Source organism: Cephus cinctus, unplaced genomic scaffold (assembly GCF_000341935.2).
Source record: "Cephus cinctus unplaced genomic scaffold, Ccin1 Ccin1_scaffold1719, whole genome shotgun sequence".
NCBI classification, from domain to species: domain Eukaryota; kingdom Metazoa; phylum Arthropoda; class Insecta; order Hymenoptera; family Cephidae; genus Cephus; species Cephus cinctus.
This window is the reverse complement of record NW_014333959.1, coordinates 151,330-171,476: the sequence shown is the minus strand read 5'-3', so window position 1 is coordinate 171,476 and position 20,147 is coordinate 151,330. Positions and strand designations below refer to the sequence as shown.

The 20,147-nt window shown below is 38.2% G+C and overlaps 2 protein-coding genes across 7 annotated transcripts; both read right to left on the bottom strand.

The window, feature by feature from the left end:
- Nucleotides 1-1,972: 1,972 nt before the first annotated feature.
- On the bottom strand, nucleotides 1,973-15,289 carry LOC107273563 (LIM and SH3 domain protein Lasp). Of its 3 annotated transcripts, none has more exons than XM_015751907.2 (6): nucleotides 15,076-15,289; nucleotides 10,300-10,394; nucleotides 4,129-4,400; nucleotides 3,500-3,712; nucleotides 2,980-3,125; nucleotides 1,973-2,620 (listed from the first exon to the last, which is right to left on the bottom strand). In XM_015751907.2, the coding sequence occupies exons 1-6, from the start codon at nucleotides 15,142-15,144 to the stop codon at nucleotides 2,441-2,443; spliced, it is 975 nt and encodes a 324-aa protein (XP_015607393.1). In that variant the 5' UTR covers nucleotides 15,145-15,289; the 3' UTR covers nucleotides 1,973-2,440. The 3 variants fall into 3 exon arrangements, with proteins under 3 accessions (XP_015607393.1, XP_024946666.1, XP_015607394.1); XM_025090898.1 differs by having other exon boundaries at nucleotides 3,500-3,703; XM_015751908.2 differs by lacking the exon at nucleotides 3,500-3,712.
- On the bottom strand, nucleotides 15,171-18,999 carry LOC107273564 (3-hydroxyisobutyrate dehydrogenase, mitochondrial). Of its 4 annotated transcripts, none has more exons than XM_015751912.2 (8): nucleotides 18,597-18,999; nucleotides 17,486-17,723; nucleotides 17,328-17,407; nucleotides 17,060-17,238; nucleotides 16,819-16,940; nucleotides 16,525-16,735; nucleotides 16,287-16,413; nucleotides 15,171-16,211 (listed from the first exon to the last, which is right to left on the bottom strand). In XM_015751912.2, exons 2-8 carry the CDS (start codon nucleotides 17,535-17,537, stop codon nucleotides 16,029-16,031), a joined length of 954 nt encoding a protein of 317 aa, XP_015607398.1. In that variant the 5' UTR covers nucleotides 17,538-17,723; nucleotides 18,597-18,999; the 3' UTR covers nucleotides 15,171-16,028. The 4 variants fall into 4 exon arrangements, with proteins under 4 accessions (XP_015607398.1, XP_015607401.1, XP_015607396.1 ...); XM_015751915.2 differs by having other exon boundaries at nucleotides 17,486-17,661; XM_015751910.2 differs by having other exon boundaries at nucleotides 17,486-17,540; nucleotides 18,597-18,996.
- Between the last annotated feature and the right edge of the window lie 1,148 nt (nucleotides 19,000-20,147).

The window sequence follows — 20,147 nt, the reverse complement described above, 5'->3', positions numbered from 1 at the left end:
CACTTCCTTTGACACATTTGATTTATTTGTGTGTCGCTGACCCAACAGCAATGATTTATCAAGCTTAAAGCATGACAAGCATCAAATTATATTGACTGTTAAGAAATATATTTCAAACAAATAAATTGGCATTGATTATTTGAAAAAAAGTTGATTAGGTAGAATGCAATGTGATATGAGTGAAGAGAATGACAATGAAAGTTGCCCACAAATATGTATAGTGCCACAATTACCCAATTTTTATAAGAAATTCGTTTACTTGATATTATTTAAATAAGGATACCTCTCAGGTTGGTTGGTATCAAAAATTAATTATGTAATCGATGACATAATGGACAGATGATCAATACACCCTGTACTCGATACAGCAGAGAGGATGTGACGTTGCAATTATAGTTTAATGATATATATATGCCACTATGAGATGATTGCAAATTACATATTCCACTCTTTTGTATGACAATGCTGAGCTAGAACGAAAAAGAAAAAGACGAACAAGTATCATTTACATAACATACATATTTATTATTTATGATTTTATATCATAATATAATATTATCTGTCTAAACACAACGCTAACATATATTTCTGTATGTTCCAATTGTAATTGTAAACTTCCTTATCAGTGACTTAATAATTACAAAAATGGTCTCAGTAACATACTTCAAAAAATATTCTCTTCATTATCATGAAGTCGAACAGCGTTGCCTGTGCTTTTACCACGAAGTGTTTATCACTTTTTGACATTACGTTGTTGATCGACTAATATATGTATATGACGTTGACAATGCATATAATTTCACATAATTTTCGACCATGTTTGGTGTATCAGAATATTTGAAAAAAAATCTTTAAATTGACCTCAAACAATATTATATAAGGAAAGCAGACGAGTGTAGAATGTATAATACATTGGAATGTATTTGATATGGATGTCATCAACATTTTCATTTCCCTTAAAATTTGTCTGTGTATATAAAAATGCATTTTTTAAATTAATGTATTTAACAAAAACATACATTGGCCTAATAGGATATAAATCATGAATTGTTCTTAAAAATGTTTGAATTATAGATTTGACTTGCGTGAACTATTGCAAACAAATTTTGTAACTTCTATTACAAAGCGCAATGGATTTAAAAAAACATGAAGTATACTACTTCAAGAAAGTATTTAATACTATTACCGGGCTCGTCTGTGCATTAATCTCATTCAATTCTTAAAAATACGTGCACACTCTTTCTTCAAAATTGCTCCAGTAAATTTCAAAGAAAATCCAAAGCCTGTAATTCTTTCAGTTTTCGCCTGTGACAACACTTAACAGCTAAATAGTAAATGTTGGTTAATGAAATTAATTGGTTAAAATCAGTAGTAACGTTTCCCAATGATTATCCTCGTGTTTTTCAAGTTAAAAGGCAAGTGTAACGATATCATTCGTATTAACAATATTACAGTTTCCATTATTTCAACTAGATTGTCCTTCATTGTCATTAAAAACAAATATTTTCCTTATGAAAATACAAATATAGGCTTTCAGTTCGAACAACGAAAACACATTAATCGTTACGATCACTTACAAGGTAAAAATACTATCCCGCGAGAAAACAAAAATTTTCAGATAGGTATTACAGGGCCTATTCCAATTAAAAGCCCACGAAGACAAAAAGTTAAAAAAAAATACAGAGGAACCAGCGGAATCCTGCGAAGAATAAATTGGATGTTAGCCATATGAAGGCCATGAAACACATGTATTTCCAGAATGTCTAACGAGAATATCAAAGACAGTGAAACTTACGCAGAACGAAAAAGAAAAGAAAAAAACACTGTAACATAGAAGACACGCATTCAGAGTGAATGGGGAAAACGTATAACAACGATACATATGAACAGTTTTTTTTTCCCTTATATGTATATTATCGCAGACTTGCGTTCCCATGACAATGCAAAAAGGCATTATCTCCTTTTTTTTTTACACATTTCCCCCCTACTCACTGGTCATAGAAAAATATTGAGTTTGGTCCCAACTTACGGAATTATAAATTCAGTCATTACTTGCTTCCTTAAATGCAATTGTATATTACTCAGGCACTTGCCTTGGAAGACCTCATAAAAGGGGATAACACAAAACTCATCTCTCCTGCATCTCCTGTCAGCCCATTGTTCGACCATTCAATTCCACACAACAAGTAACAAGGCTGTAAAGGCCTTCATGAATGTTGACTGTGATTTCTCTGTGATAACGGTAACATTGGAAAATTCGTCAAAAAGAGAAGAAGGCCGAGTAGCTGTTTTTCAATGACTCGAGTGCGTTTCCCATTTTCCTCGTTCGTTCCGAATTCTCGTATCTACCAGCTGGCGTAAGATTCTAACCGATAATCTTGATTTCTAGATGGTAGATGATTATAGCGTCGATTCCACCATTTCGTTCTTGTGTCTTCACTTAAATCTGAGCTGGTTCCACGTAATTCGCTGGTAACATTCCTTGGCATCCAGTACGTTGCACCAGCCCGGTCATCCAGCCTTCGTCGATGGCTGTACAATTGATGATGAGGTCCCCGTCGCAAAAGCTAACCTCGTCGTGATCCTGAGCTTCGTAGTCGTACATCGCCCGATACACGCGCTGTAGTGAAAGATAATTTGGTTTGGGTTTAATTCAAACGAAGATATATTTTTATTGCAACTTTCCAAAAAATCATTATTTCAATGATATACCGCGTCGAAGGCTCCAAAATCAAATGACACCTAATCGGTTGTTTTTACTAAATACTATTGAACATCGTTATCCTCGTGACATGACAATGAAGAAATGATATCGCGAAGTCTGGAGGACAAGTCGTACAACAACAAAAAAAGATCTGCAATCACGCAAAATACATTGAGAAATATTCAACACATATTAAGTGCCCAACAGTCATCACAATATCTGACAATGTGCCAATGACAAAGTCTACAATAAATTATACAAAAGAAGAAACGTACCCCTGTGTTCGCTGGCGGCGGTGGTGGCGGCGGTTGATGTTGAGGAACGTGATTATTATTCGTGGCAGGTGTCAATGATCCATAATACTCATTGACAGGGTCGATGTCAGCGACAGAGCCGATTTTCCGCGTAGGAGGATTCGTCACTAAAAAAAAAAAAAAAAAAACATGAAAACTCCAAAATAATTCACAATAATTTGTACCTCTCCCTTTCGAGTACCTAAGATACGAAAACTCAAGTGAATCAAAGAAACCGAACAAAATGAACGTAAACGCATTGCACGACAATAAAATCAGCAAAACAATCCAATACAAGATACAAAAGCAAAAAACGATTACTGGTTCATGAAAAAAGCTTAAAATTCACATGATGACTAAATCTTTCATCTAAATTCCTCTACGAGTAATTATCCAATAGTCCAACTGACCTCTAGGCATCGGCTAAAACATATTCCCCCCCCAAAGGGTCGTTACAACGTGCACAATTTTTTAACGACCTACAAAACCGCAATGAACCTACCTGCTCCCTTATCACTGGTATAAATGACAGTGGTGGCTGCCTGTCTGGCAGAATAAGGACTTGGCCTCGCTTCGTTAAGCGGATCATAATCTGCAATCCTTCCTGGTGCCCTCTGTACTGGTGGTACTGGTGAATTTGCCGTTCGCGCCGGTGGTGGATTCGCATTGATGCCAAGCGTCGGTGTGACAGTACCGTCGGTGTACTCTACACATTCTACATAATAGAGGATAGCAACTGGCTGTCATCGAGGTACAGGACAGAATAAGAATAACGACGATAAGTCATTAGACACTGGTATCCGTCCAGTGTCCCATGCAGTAATAAAACTCATGAAATTTTCATAGATACTTTTACGTGATGGCTTTAAACGCAAATACGAAAATATAATGACAGCGATAACACGCAATTTACGTTTCGCTGAAAGTAACACTGGCGAACGTTGGGTTTTAAAGAATCGTTTTTCAATCCCACATCAGAAGCGATATGCGTACATTAGCGGTGTACAGGTCGTTTCACGTGACAAAGAAAATTGCAAGCTCGTTTTTCGCGACACAAACGAAAGCATTATCGCGTGAGATATGCGTAATAAGGATCCAACGATTTATACAAGAAATCGTTTATATAATTACCGATTTGTTTCCCATTTTCACCGGTCATCGTTCTCTTCTGCTCCATTATGGCCTTCTTCTGTAATTCCCCGTGATAAACGACGTTCGAGATGATCTTGCTGTTCTGCTTTATTCTAAGTGTCTCCGGATCGTCGGCTACCTGGGTAAATTTGCCTTTCGCCTTTTCAAATTCCGCATGATACTTCACGTTACTCTGTATCTTCGTGTTCTCGGCAATGCGTTTGAGTTCCGGCGTCTCGGCCATTGTCGTAGCTTTTGCTTTAGGTATGTGCCTGAAGAGAATGAACAAAAAATTATTGAATTTTTTTAAAGTCAATCAACACACAACCACGAGTTAAATAAATATCACGTAAGTGAATATTCAAAAAAAAATCTACAGAAAAGTCGAGAACGGAAGGCCATACGACGAAAGTATGTATTAACGAATAGTCGGTACTAACGTGCTCTACCTTACCGATCGGGTGGATTTAATAAAATCAAAGTAACGATTTCATACCCCGGCAATGATCATATACGTATATACGTACTATACGCATATCGTCATCGGCATTGGCATTAAAAGTAGGTAACCGGTGTGCGGTATCTCGACTCGAATAATACGGTAAGGTAAGAACTTAACAACATACGCGTCGAGTTGTAATCGAGATATGTGTGTCATGAGTTCCTTTTCCATATACGGCCCTGGTCTCACCCAGGCATTGTGTCACGGATTATGTAAGAGATCGAGCGCCGCCGTATACTGAAATACTGTGTCAATTATATGCCGTAACGGCGAGAGTACAGATGTCTACTGATTAAAAAGAAGAAAAAAAAAAAAAGACAACAAGAATAGGTGCGCTCGCTGTTACGTCTAGACATCTAGATTAGGCCGAGCCCTTCCTAACCATCGAAGCATCCCACGATGCACGTGACGTGCCCGATTAAATAATCGGACGATGCGAGAGGCAGATGACAAGGAAATGGACCAGAATGAGACAATGGAGAAGTGATGGGTGTAAAAAAAAATGTTTACAGAAGTCCGTTTCTCTGTGCTAATAAATACGATCGTTGTGAGATAATGGGGAGAAAAAAATCCTCAACGAACAGCATCATGGACCAGAGACTGAAAGGGGTGCCAGTATTTGTTAAATGAAATCCAAAGCCTTTAACTAATCCAATGCCAGAATAAACGCAGGTTAATTTGCATTGTACTCAGAGGTGGCCCAGAGCTGTATTGCCTCATGGATTTAAATGATCGGATCCAGAGTCCTTAACGGTCCCAGAAAGTTGGGACTTACCGTCACTATCATTGGCTGGAACGTGGGTGAAGCCCGAAGTAGAGATTAGCTTTATGTAGCCAAACGATTACGTACACGTGACTTCGGATCAGCCAATAGATCCATATAGATCTATGACGATCTATCGGTATTTCAAACGCACCCGGATTTCGAACCCTGAATGATAATACCGCATAAAAGTAATAACGATAATAACGAATAATCTTGTAATGATTTCTAGGAGTAAAATGCATATGCGCAAAATGCATATGGCTTCGGGTTGGCATGCCGTCGTCACGATTGACGTTTCTAAGTAGAGAAACCCATGAAAGTCAGGCTCGAAATGAGCATATCCAATAATGATCTGGCGGCTTTGGCTTGAGCCGAAGGATCGTACGATCTCTTGAAATAAAAAGAGAAAAGAAAGATCGAGCGTAATAGCACGAAGCAACACTTATAGCGAACCGAGTACGAATACCGGTCAGAGAAATGCATTCGTCACCGGGACACGATCCTGACTGTAGTTCTCAGATGCGTTGCAGCGTCGGGATAACTTATGAAAGGTGTCGCATCGGTATAACAATCACGCTAAAAAAAGGATATGACTAAAGATGTAAGTAAAATAAAAGGGGAAAAAAAAACAGACTAACTGGAGAATGTATTATTTCTGGGACAAGGTCGATAAGCCGTAAACACGTCGATGACGTCACGGCGAAACGAGCACCCCTTGTATTGGCGCTGCAACGAAATTATTTAAATGCACCGACCAGACAGTACCCCGACTGTTGTAACATTGGCATCTTTTCGAATTTCAACAGAACGGAAGAGGGATCGGTGTATACTCACGAGGTTTGACCTATTTCCGGTTAAACTACGAGAACTACAAATATCCCGATTTGAATAGATATGCGCATCCGTCGCTCGTGACTAAGGCGCAGAGGTTTTGTGGTGGGTAGTAATTCGTAATTAAATTTCCGGACGTTGCAACGGAAGACTAATGCCAGCGGTGAGTGTACTAGATACAGTTTGGTTAGTAGTCAAGCTATAGGTAGCGTGAGCCCAGGCCCGGGATTTGAATTTCGAAATACATTCGGAAGGATATCTTCCTCGTACGAAATAGCGACGAAGAGTCGCAGGGTAGACCCGGTGGGTTTATTGGATGAGATGATTGGCCACAGCAAGATTGTGGTTTATAACTGTTACCCAAATAGGCGTTGACGTTAACCGCGAGACTGAGCGGTAGGACCGATGAGCTTAAAAGGGACATTTTGCTCCCTTGTATTTATAGTGAAAATCCGCCGGCCAGCGGGGTATGGAATCAGTGGGTGGAATCGTGACGTGGCAAAGGTTACGCGTGCTGTACTTTGGCATTTGCTAGGAGGAGGATTTCAAGGTCTGGATGAGTCAGGATTAGTTAAGGGATGTGAATTTTTCATTAGCCTGGCTATAGGTCGTGATTGCGAAATGCTCGCTGTTGCTTTGGGGAAGCGTGCTTCGCAATGTGGCGGATGGGATTATAGCGCGTTATCAAGAAACGTCAAATCGATTAATTTATAATTATATTTTCAATATTTGATTGTCTGATTATTTCAAGGAATTGATTGAGATAATAAAATCAATAAAAGTGCAGTGAGATTTGACTTAATGACGTTTCTAGTGTCGCCGTAAAGCGGGAAATTCAAAACTGCGAAGAACAAAGAAAGGATAAAAGTGAAGTTAGTCACAAGAGTCATAGTACAACCTGCTATATCATTCGCTGGTTTCATTATGACTAGACCTTCAGGGAAAGAAGTTCCGAGTATGTTTTTTTAATTCAAACGTAGACGACGTCAATGTTCCTAGCCGATGCGCATGGACAGATGTCGCGCGCCTCGCGAACCGTTTTCTCCCGGATTTCCACATTAATTTCACCGTTTAATCGATCAGTTGCCAAGCGCTCGCTAGTTATCAGAAATACAAGTAAATTAGCTGCAATCGTCATTGGCATCGATCGTAGTAAAATTTTAAAAATTCAAATTAATTTAAATAATTCTCTATATCCTCGAAGTAACGGTTTTCCAAGCGAATTTTTTTATTGACCGTCTTCGTTACGTACCTCGAATACAGTAAAGATCGTCATGGCATAACCTAAAAAATCGCAAAAGCTCAAATTGGCCAAGAAAACGAGCTGAAAAAAAAAAGAAAAAAAAAATGTGCACACTAAGCGAAAACTTTTAATATTTGCAAATAAATGCACACACGTGTTACAAATAGATATCAACGTATAATAAAGATCGCACGATGCCACGCGCGACTGATCGAATTACGCATAGCTCAACTTGAATATCACTCAATGGCTGACGCGCTTGACTTCCTGTTGGTAATTTCTTGAAAGCCAATACACCGCAGTTAGTTGGTCAAAGACTATGAGATGGTTGCCAACCGAGATAAAAAAAAATCTCAGAAAACAAAAACGCCCTAAAAACACCCATGAACTACAACAAACCGCCGCTATAAATTTCAGGAGGCACAATTAAACCCAAAAAGAATAACGGAAGTGACACGTCATCGGCAATCATCAGAACGTCATGCCTCGGCTACTAATTACAGTAGCGTCGTTACGAGAGGCAATAAACTCAGACGCTTGTAAACTCGCGGAACGTCGCGTGTCGCGCAAGTTTGAGCCTGTCGACGAGCATCGAGCACACGTTGGACTCTCCGTCTTCATTTCCAATCGGCTTCCTCCCCACAGACTAGCTGTGGCAGCAGACGGCGGTACGTGTAAGTACAAGAAATCGTAGAGAGGACAAAAAAGCAAATAGAAAAACAATACAACGGTTTATAGTTATATTTAGCACAAGGAAATTAACACGGTATTTCTCGATACTCGTTATGGAATTTGTAATTCCCTGCACTTCTCACTCACTCCCTCTCTTCTCCCTCTCGCGCCCGCCGCCTCACAATAACACAACTTTGTCTCTTTCTTATCCACGCGGCCCGCAATATTGTTTCTCGCAATTTCCTCGAAGGACAACCGTCTGCCGAAGCACTAAGCAGGTATACGCGGGCAAGGTCGACTTGCAGCCAACTTCAATACGGTAAATCGTCAACGGTACGGTATTGTGCTCCTAAATATTAATACCACCAGACAACGAAAAAAGGAAAAAAAAAATAAGGTCGACGAATAATAAAAACGACCTACGTCACAAAGTGAAAGCATCGGAAAATCCAGTTATAAGGTAAATCCTGTTACACATTTCAGTGGAATAAAAAAGAAATCCAAAAGGTAAAAAAAAATTTTATCGTTCAATTCCCGACTGTGACAAAAGCGATTTTATTGTTAAAATTAAAAAATGGCGACACTCGTTTCCAAGTGATACGGCGGTTCCTCTTGCGGAGGACGCAGCAGAAGGAAGTGAACGAATGAGTCACTGCTGACTAGCAGTGAGTCCAATATGGGGGGCGTTGGTAACGCAGGGACGTTAGGCGTCTCTTGAACCATTAAAATTTCGTCGCGAGAGACAGAATGGGAGAGACGCGAGTAGGAACAGCTATGTAATGGATTAGGCTTGTGTATTACAGTGAAAGAAAAAGAGAGACGTACGTCGGATACATAACGAATGAACAGGACAGTAGATTCCAGAAGGGAAAACAAAGTTGAATGGCTGAATGAGTCCCACACGTGTTCGGATGGTGTGCCTTGTCGCTGAATTAGTACATACCGAGTTTACACGTGTGTATTACTACTGTCATACTTGTATAATCGTGCTGTACCATACAAGTTTTAGGTCATTTATATGCAATATATCAAGAAATTTAGCAGTTCAACATAAGAAAAAGCTATTTGTAACGAGCGCACGATTTATGTCCGATAACAGTAATAATGATAATAAATAATGACTGCGATTATCGTACACGTAATATCCATGTGAAATTTTCATGAACGGAATTCAGTGTACAATTTTTACATTGCACAAGTCCTTCCCAAGTAAGGAAACGTCGTTTCGCATTTCGCACTAAGGATTTAACGATACGACGTATAATCCTAACGAACCTTATCCTAAATGCGAATAAGTAAGGATTTCTTGTGCTCTTAATGCACGGCATTGCGGAAGACACAAAAGCACGTGCGGATACACCATACGCGTTAGAACGACGTAACGGCACATTCCAGCCAATACGTTCTGAGCATGCGAAATAAAAAAATGTTGTAATTTTTTTTCGAATTGTCAGGAGCTCATCACAGGACAGTGCTAGAAGACTTTAAGCACCGTCCCCTCGGCGCTCCGTGCGCGTGTCTCGCGATACACGAGAGCGACGCATTAATATACGTCCAGGGCACAGAAATTAACCGTGACGTAAAGGTTAATCTCACGGTGCAACCGGACGACGTTAATTCCCTGCATGCACGTTCAAGATATCCTAAACCATTCGGGGATTCGTGTTAAAGAAAAGAAAAAAAAAAGAGTGAAAATTGTTTAAAAAAAAAAAAGACAAGTCACTCCGTTAATTTTCCAACCACAATTTGAGACTACGGACTACGTTTGACCTCGACGAAATTCTCAGCATACCCCGTGTAAGTACGCCAACCATTGATAAGGATTTTTTTTTTTAAATCGAGGTAAAACACTCACAGTTCAAAACGCGTTGAACGTATGCAGATACGAGTAACTCGTGACGTATTGATTCCTGATTTTTCTTTGACTGTGTCAACATCTCGTAGGATGACACAGCTGCGGATAACTGGGACACGTATCTCAACAGGCGACAAGAACAAGGTTCAGTAAGAAAATCAAAGTTTTGGAGCTACAAGGTGGCAGGTTGAACTGATAAATTTAAGGAGCTCGAATGTACTTGAAACCAATAGGAATGGACGCTCGGCTGATTAGCCGTTTCTTGCGTCAAGAACGAAACGTAATATCCAAGTTAGACTTACGCCTCGCAGTATGGCTGTTTGTTGAAACCTTTGTAGGTCCGCATGTTCAACGTCATTCCGCATCCTTGACACTTGAAGCACTGCTTGTGCCATGTCTGTAACAATAAAAGAAGAAAAGAGATATAAAACGGAAGTTCACGAAAAGAAATAAAACAATATAAAATAACTTAGCATTGATTAGCGATATTTTTTTAATCAAAAAGTCTGGATATATCAGTTGCAAGCATAAATATGCCTATCCGATAATAACCTGATAAGATAGCTGCTCAGTTCAATAGGTAAAGATATTATATACGTACATACATGCATTCGCAAAGGTGTATTTGTCGTGCGCGACACTTTATTTGGTACATAAAAGTAAATATTGAATAAAAGACTAGGTCATAAAAATCTTGATAGATAATAAATAACATAACGCGTAACGTATTTTTGTATATTTTCATACTATTCAAGGTCATCGTTATCACAATGTGATTTTGACGATACCGTGCTTCGTTGCTTTTATTGCTACTGACTGCCTAAATATACGAATACTGCAGCTTATGGAAAACGTAATAAAGCCAGTGTTATGCCCATACGCCACATTGCGAAGCACGCTTCCCCAAAGCAGCAGCGAGCATTTCGCAATCACGACCTATAGCCAGGCTAATGAAAAATTCACATCCCTTAACTAATCCTGACTCATCCAGACCTTGAAATCCTCCTCCTAGCAAATGCCAAAGTACAGCACGCGTAACCTTTGCCACGTCACGATTCCACCCACTGATTCCATACCCCGCTGGCCGGCGGATTTTCACTATAAATACAAGGGAGCAAAATGTCCCTTTTAAGCTCATCGGTCCTACCGCTCAGTCTCGCGGTTAACGTCAACGCCTATTTGGGTAACAGTTATAAACCACAATCTTGCTGTGGCCAATCATTTCATCCAATAAACCCACAGGGTCTACCCTGCGACTCTTCGTCGCTATTTCTTACGAGGAAGATATCCTTTCGAATGTATTTCGTAATTCAAATCCCGGTTCACGCTACGTATAGTTTGACTGCTAAACAAAACCATAACAGGTAGAATGACGTTACAAAGAATATTTGAAAGTATGAAGAGCGAGAGAAATGGATTTCAGGACCGAATGAGAGAGAGAGAGAGAGAGAGAGAGAGAGAGAGAGAGAGAGAGAGAGAGAGAGAGAAACACGTGCGAAAATGAGTATCTCTCTGTTCCCTTAACTATTAGGCAAAATTACGACATTCGATTCTCACAGACAGCTGCGTGGACACTGTGCATGCCCCCCCTCCTTCCGCATTCCCATTGTAACCATAGCAATCCATTTCCCACGAATTTCCACGAGTTACGTATTAAAAAAAAATACTTTTTCAATTTCTTCATCATTTATTTCGTCCTTTCCCAACTTTCAATTATAACGTATAAATTGAGTGTACGCTTGATAAAGGGTTTTAATGAATTGGCGCGGTCGGAATAAATGCTCGAATGTGTTGCCAACGTCAAAAGTTTTATCTAGACGATTTCAAGGTACAGCATATTACACATATATGGGATACGATTGATAAAAAAGACTTACGAGAGGTTATATAATAATGCCCAATGCTCGTGTCGCTTTTTAATAAGTAAATAAAGAAATATAATAAGCAAATTTTTATCAGGGATATCCCTAATGATTTGAATTAATTCTGATAGATAAATCGATATCTCCATACTTGGACAAGTGTTACGTACTCCAGGAGCAATAGAGGTATTTATAGATAATGGAATGCGCCGTGGCAGTGACTTTCTACTGTTTTTCGGCTGCCGCACTTACCGTACAAAAATACAATCCGAAAACAGAAACTCCGCTCGACACCTCCCTCTGTCCTCGAACTTTCCATCGAGGAGGAATGCGCTTGAGTAAAAAAAATATCCGTACGAAGAAAAAGAAAGGGGACAAAAAAAGTATGCTGTACTTTCAACAATTACACCGTCCAATCCTTCAGCCAGTGGCCTATTAAGTCACGTATCTATCCTGCACACCTAAGTCTGGCACGTTGAACGCGCTGAATTAAGGTTAGAGTCGCGTTCTAATCTAATCGCCATGAAGTTGGCATTGTCATTGAGAGTGAAAGTTCGCACTGGCAACAGGGACAAAACCCGATGTACATTGAGCGAGGAAACGATAAGGTATTGTCGTGGTAATAAGAGTGAAAAAGAATTAAAGAAATGCAAAAATAAATTAATTCACAGAGGGAGGGATATATATAGAGAGAGAGAATCTATGGAAGTAGAAAGAGGTCAAATATTAGGAATTTAATGATCCGTGGGAGGAATTACTTAAATTTCAATAAGTATAACTGTCATTATGGTCGAAAGTTATTATTATTCGGTATTTATCGAAAACCCATGGCATAGTTAATTTCTCTATGTATCAAAATACCTATAGGATACGTAGGACGTAAAAAGTGTCACGTATAATTTAACGATAAACTATGATATTCGGCAGGTTAAAAATTTCTTTCAGTCTGCTCTCCCCTGTGATACTTGCGGAGCACACTTAATGGGCAGGTACGGCTGACATCAATTAGCCGCATGGTAAATTATCCCTAGTGAAATAAGTATGCAAAATATGAGTCACGTGCGTACCGAGTATATGTGGAATTAGAGAAAAAAAAGGATCGGCGTGTGAAGCGTCGCGATGCGTCATTGATTAACGTTATCCGTTGCGTCTGATAAGAATGAAGCAAAAAGGCCTAAATATAAGAATTAACTAATCCAATTTAGACTTAAAAATGTTTATATGCAAATTAGGTAGTTATATTAATTAAAAATATGCAAATTAAAGACCAAATAATTTTATACTCGTTAACCGAGTTTTTGGCGAATTTTTAAAAGATGCCTTATCGATGCCTTATCACGCAGTTTCCTGTATGAATGTACTATATAATGTGTGCGCAAGAATCTTTGCGCTTGCCGAGAAGCTGAACGTAAGAAAAAAAAAAGTCCCAAGAGATAGTAATAAAAATAATTGAGACTGGTGATTGCGGGGAATTTAAAAATATAACACTGTAAAGAATCCCATGGGATTCCCCCAATACCAATGGACCAAACAAACCGTAAAGAGCACCCACTTGGCTTTGCTTGTTTGTACAAACGACTTTTCGTTTACACAAGTTCACGTAACGAGTACGACCGTTTAACATGTTCGACAAGTATCAACGGTAGCATCAAAGTCTATAGATAAATCTCGTTAAAATTAGAGGAGATGAAAAGATCTTCGTTAATCAATGTATCCTTAGTTAAACGTTACGTAGAAATGAATACTCACAGATTATCCCCCGTATGAAATTGAATTACAGTGTTACAATCTGAGGAGACTATTGATGGAATAAACGTAAATTATCCTTAATATGAGACTCGAGTAAAGCGAGTGGGTCGATTTCTCGAATAACAGAAGCAACAGGCAGGAATCTACCGGCGCAGCCCACCTGCCATAAGGTATAACTGTATAAGAAAGACCCACGCGAATATAACTATATATGTACAGTACACTATTAGGTATACCTAGAGTCTAGAGGCATATACATAGTTATACTCAGTGGTGCTAAGCGGTACAATGTACTTGAATGAGTTTATTATGTTATAAAAGGTATATCTGGAAGTCTCATGAGAAAAGAATTAACTGATAAAGGAATTATAGAGATAAGCTAGAATGATGAGAAGCAGAAGTCGCAGCAGTTCGTGACTTCTTGTTCCGTTACTTGAATCCGCCTTTAATTGTTCTTTGTGCGTGTCAATTCGACTTTACGCCGTTGGCTCAGTAACTTTAGACGTCTCGCTATAATCCTGTGTCTTCTCTTCTCTTTAACGAAACGTCTTTGTAGTCTCGCGCTATTCACGCTGACAAGATAACGTTGCTGCAATAAGTAGCGAGTGTACGAAGTACATGAGGATGATTCTGTTCTCACTTGAATTTAGACTGCAGTGTAATGGGATTTGCTGAGAGAGGAGAGAGCAAGAGAAAAGGAGAGACGTTAATGATATGACGACGGGATATCTAATTTTGTCATTCCTATATCTTCATTTTTGTGTTTGCTATTGAAACTGCATCGTGCAATAAATTATGACGGTTAAAAACATTTTGCAATTTATGGATACTATAATTCATATGGATATTTATGATGATTGGTAAGGGTATAACACAATTATGAGGAAAGAGATTGTTACTTTGTATGAATTGTATTGATTAGCGTAGTAGGCCTTTTTGTATGGAAAAAATGGCAGTTGTGATTTTAACGGCAGACCTGACATATTGCAATTTAATTATTTTTTTACAGAGGCTTTTTGGTTGGAAATATTTTAATCGTGATTGAGCATGCGAGACATGATGCTGTACATTAATAAAACCTCAAGTAGCCATGTAAACGAGTAAAAAAAATCATGAAGCAGGAACGCGTGAGTTTGATGGAAATTTCAGCAAAGTCGATATACAGTTAAAAGCATTATCGTCACATCAGTATAAATATATTACGATAGTCAGAGATAAATTGACGCAAGCGTGGCAAATAATCACGCCAGACAAATCAAAAGGAATACAAAATAATTCCTGGTGAAAAGAAATGACGATATTCATCTTAAATGATGCGTGGGAAAAGTCAGTCGTTGTCCATATAATAGAGGGAGACGAATACTCTCTGACGATAAATAGAATAAAATTCTGATATAGCTATTACAATATGATAATATTTATCTGAGGTTAATGAAAATTACGGAAAATTCAGAACGAAACACGTACCTTGTCGAGGCACTTGAGCTCTTCGATCGGGTAGACCGTTTTCTCGCAGCGAGCGCACGTCTTACTCATTTTTCTGGTCTTTTATCGTTATTGTCTCGTCCGTATCGCGCACTAGCAACACATTTATTCACTCGCGGCTCACGAAAACTGCGAAAATTTCACAATTTATCTCGGTGAGAGCACAAGCCACTCAATGAACACTAACACAAAAGCTCCACGGGCACCAGCCGCACCGCCTTCACGTCCTCTCCTAGTCACAAAAACTTACTGAGTGACAGAAATGGTTGCTCACTACGCTGGTCAATTGAAGGACATGCGCAGTAGCTTGATGCCACTGTTTAGAATATAAATTTCAAAGAATAATAATTCAGATATATGAAGAATATTCCTTAGATTTTTACACAAAGATTTTGTCTAATGATTGATGCATTGGTCTTAATAAAATAGTTGACAATTTGATGTGGTTTTGATACGAAAGTTATCACAGGGTCGGTATAGACATTGACTGAGGATAAATGGAATGGGCCATTGCGGTGAGTACATTGCAGTCGGTATTTGTCGTATCTGTTTTATTGAATTATTACCGTCGGTAATACAGAGATTCTGTATTGCTAATTGAGCAAATGTATCATACGTGAATACAGTCGACTCTTCCTAAGATCACGTTCGGTAAGAACATGCTTTCCCTTAGTTCCTTCAACTAAAAGGAATTTGTACTATAATCTTCACTGCACTTTTACTTCAATTCAGTTCTCCCTTGTTTCCTTTCCGTGCATACGTTTTTACGCTATACTGGTGTAACAATGTATGCACAATATCCACCATAATTGTAAAAATTTAAGGACATCGCTTCCAGAAGGATTGTTTACTAGGTAAGAGTGATTTTGGCTACGAACACTATTAATTGCAGTCGACTGTATACTGAAATTGCGTAACTGCATATTGTTTTCCCCTTATCTATGACCTTTTAGGAATTCATAAACGACTGAAAAATCTTTATCGAATTGTCCATTAGCAATCAAAGTTCTGTAGATTTGATGAGCCAGAGCTCCTAAAGGAATCGGTGCTTCCATTCTTGTGGCTGCTGCTTGTGCTAAGCCAAGATCTTTAGCCATGAGAGACGTGCCGAAACCTCCCTACGAACGAAGTATATGGATACTGAATTTGCAAGTACTTTTTTTATTACATATAGTACGTGTAAACCAGTTTACCTTGTAACCATTGGAACTTGGAACGTTGGGAAGAATGCCAGGAACTGGATTGTACAGTTCGGACGACCAGCATCTGCCCGAACTGGAATTTATGATATCTGCCAAGACTTGAGGGTCAAGACCCAATCTAAAAAAAGATATTGAAAAAGATTTATCCAACATATCGATATTTTAGTATCGCTTTATTTTTAAGCGGTTCTCGTATATTATATACAAAACGAGGAGTAACGAAACGTACTTTTTACCAAGATTAAATGTCTCAGCTGTGCCAATCATACTGATTCCCAGTAACATATTGTTACACAACTTTGCTGCTTGTCCCATACCTACATCACCACAATAAACTATTCTGGATCCCATCGCTTCCAAAATCGGTTTGGCTCGTTCAAAATTGGATTTTACTCCGCCCACCATAAACGTCAAAGTGCCTGCACTTGCGGCGTTGACGCCTAGAAATATTATTAATGGATTACTCTATTGTTTACTTATCGAATAATATCATATGGATAAATAATTAATGAAACGTATTTACCTCCGGATACAGGACTGTCCAAAAATAATGCCCCACTCTGTTCAGCCTGCTTTGCTACCGTTTGCGATACTGATGGATCTATGGTGCTACTGTCTATAAGAAGTGTATTTTTATTGACTGAACTGAAAAATAATCAACATAAAGAAACCTGGTGTGATATTAAAATTACCAAATAATAAATCAAATAAATCTAAAATTGTAATGTCAATCGAACGTTATTATTTCCAATTTTTACTCTCACCTTAAAATTCCATTTTCACCGGTATAACAATCTAATACGTGCTGATTGGACGGTAACATGGAAACTACGACTTCTGCGTCCACTGCAATTTTTCCTGAATTCTCAGCAGACTGTGCGCCGGCCTTCACTAAACTTTTGACGGCCACTTCGTTCACGTCGTATACAGTCAATTTGTAGCCCTGAGCAATGATACGGTTATATAATGCTATCATGGATTATATCGATATTGTATGTATGATGGAATTAAAAATTTTTCAGCGTCTGTCACCTTCTTTAAAAGATTTCGCGCCATGTGTCCTCCCATGTTCCCCAAGCCCACGAATCCGACATTGGAAAAGTTTTTTCTGCCTAAATCAAGCAGCAGTCACAATGATATACAAACAATTCACACGCACAAATCACAACTCCACGACTTTGCGTACTCACCAAAAATATTAGTGGACGCACAGGATCTCTTGAAAAACGTAATCACCCTCATTTTCTTTAAGAACAAGTAAACTCTCTTAACCGGTTCAGTGGTAATGACTCAAAAATATATGGGCGCAAAAAAGGTGTCGCTACTGGCAATGACTCGTATATGAGCACCAGGAATATCTCTGTGACTTTTTAACGGATTTTCATGAAACTTGATATTCCCATGGTTTTTGAATCGCTGATTTCGAATCTGTACTCGAAATTTTGATATTCAGTTTAGCGAATACAATATGGTAGTTTCTGGTGGCAAACCTTGTTATTTTATTGCGGATAGACATGAAGATCGATATGTGCATATTTCTTCGATCGCCGACTTCGAAACCAGAATCGAAATTTCAATGTCCAAAATGGGATATTCAACATGGCGGCTTCGAGTGACTAACGGTATTCCATTATGGTTACTGTTACTTTCGTAATCAACTGGTGCACCACGTGGAAGCTGCGATAGGAATTTACGCGCGATTTAAAAAAAAAGTTTTTTGTTCATAATTTTTTTTAACTCTTACGCTTTTGTCTCATTTTTAAATTTTTTATGCTTACCTTCCTCAAACATTGTTTTATGATTTTTATTCTGGAACAGTTTTCGAAGAATAGAAATTATTATAAGAATTTTATGATTACACGTGATGGTTCTTGAAACAAGGTATCACGCATAATGAGGCCCTGCGCACAATCCTCAGAAACAGTATTTACCTGTTTCCTTTCACTTTGTTTCTGGCACCGATTCGAAGCGGAAAAATATGAAAATAATTTTAAAAAATGCAAAGATTAAAAAAAGTAACAAAAAGAATGAAATAATTTTAAAAAATTTCATTATAAAATGGAATGTAAAATCCTACCGCAGCCTCCCATTCCGAATTTTGAAGTTTGTGACCGAAAAAAAACATGCATATACCAAGTCTGATACGTATCCACGAGCGAATACCAAAGTTAGCCACTAAAAGCTGCAATGTTGAATCCGTCAGTTTGAAATTTGAAAATTCGATCCTCGATTCGTCACCAGCGACCCAAAAACCCCTCATAGACAAGCTTTCGTGTAGAATAAGAAATTATTGAATCTCACCAATCTCGGCACAAAGCGTTGATTTCAGATCCACTAGTGAACTGGTTAACTATACACCGAGTTAACGCTTGACGAAAGCACAAAAAATAGCTGTTAGGTCTGTACAAATGTCATGATAATTAATACAGCTGTGGATTATGCTACAGGTTGTCACGTATCCATAAACAACAGCAGTTAGCAGTTTATATCAATGCAAAATATATGTATTACTATATAAAGCGTCAGCGAGTGTATAAAAGTCAATTGAGTTCATGAATAATCAACGTTGATTGTACCGCGTGTGAACTCTATACTATTTCATGTAGAACTGATATAGGAGCACATATATTATTCGAGTGAAGAAAATGTGCGAGAGAGAGAGAGAGAGAGGGAGGGAGAGAAAATAATACAAACGCACAGATAAAACTGACAAATAAGACACGTATGAGAGAGAGAGAGAAAGAGTAATACAAAAAAAGCAAATTAAACAGACAAAGACTATTTTATCATTCGCGCATTAAGATAAGCATTCTTGATCTAATGAAAATAGCTTTTTTTCTATCCAGTACGAACGAGTATAAGACACGAGTGTAAAGTTTGAAGCACCAATCACACGAGTCTTATACTCATTCGTAATAGCTCGATACAACTGTTTTTGCAATAAATGGTCAAAGAAAAGGCCGTTTGGTATTTTTTCACGAGAGATGGCGCTGCTTAAAAATATTTCTAATAGGTCTCCCCTTCCTTGAACATATTTTAGATGCCTATGACGTCGCTGTCATAAATTTTCCATGTAATTTTATAGCGATTTGTCAGAAAAAAATAATATTTTAATCTGCCCTCTGACGACGCCCTACGGCGGGGTATTATTTGAGCATTTGTTAAAAAAAAAAAAAAAAAATCTTTACGTAACTCGCAATAAGATGTCACGATTTCTTAAAATTTCTTGAGCTTCGTCGACCTAAACATTTTTTCGTCGGCTCAATGACCCTGATGCAAAATTAATGTATTTCGAAATTTTCATTATCTATGATTATTATTATGATGATAAATTCAAAATTTTTTTATCGTAAATTCATAATTTTCGTATACATCTTCGCGATACTATGGAAACACTCATCTTCATTTGCACATTTACTTCACTTTACCATGTACGTGTTTCCTTGCAATTTTTCATATTGGGGTCGTCGCGTAATAAAGATTAGCCTTTATCAATAGCAATCGGTACTTCGCTCGCGAAAGGACGCTTTGTCGATAGATGCGAATATTAACTGTTAATAAAAAATAATTATAATTTCATTCTATGTAGATTTTTTATACTGATCAATAGCCAATTATTATAATAAGTGTGATAATTATTGTCAGTAGTCATTAAAAATTTTTTATTTTTGTTCAAAGCTATTTTATACGTTGTAACTGTATTTGATGGCAAATTTTTAATTTTTTAATTCGTTCATTCAATTAACACGTCGCTATCGGTAGGACGTGCAAAAATATGAAAATGAACTATCGCATAGCATTAATCAGCTGGCTTGAAGAAAATGATATCATGAAAGGGAGAATGGCAAAAGA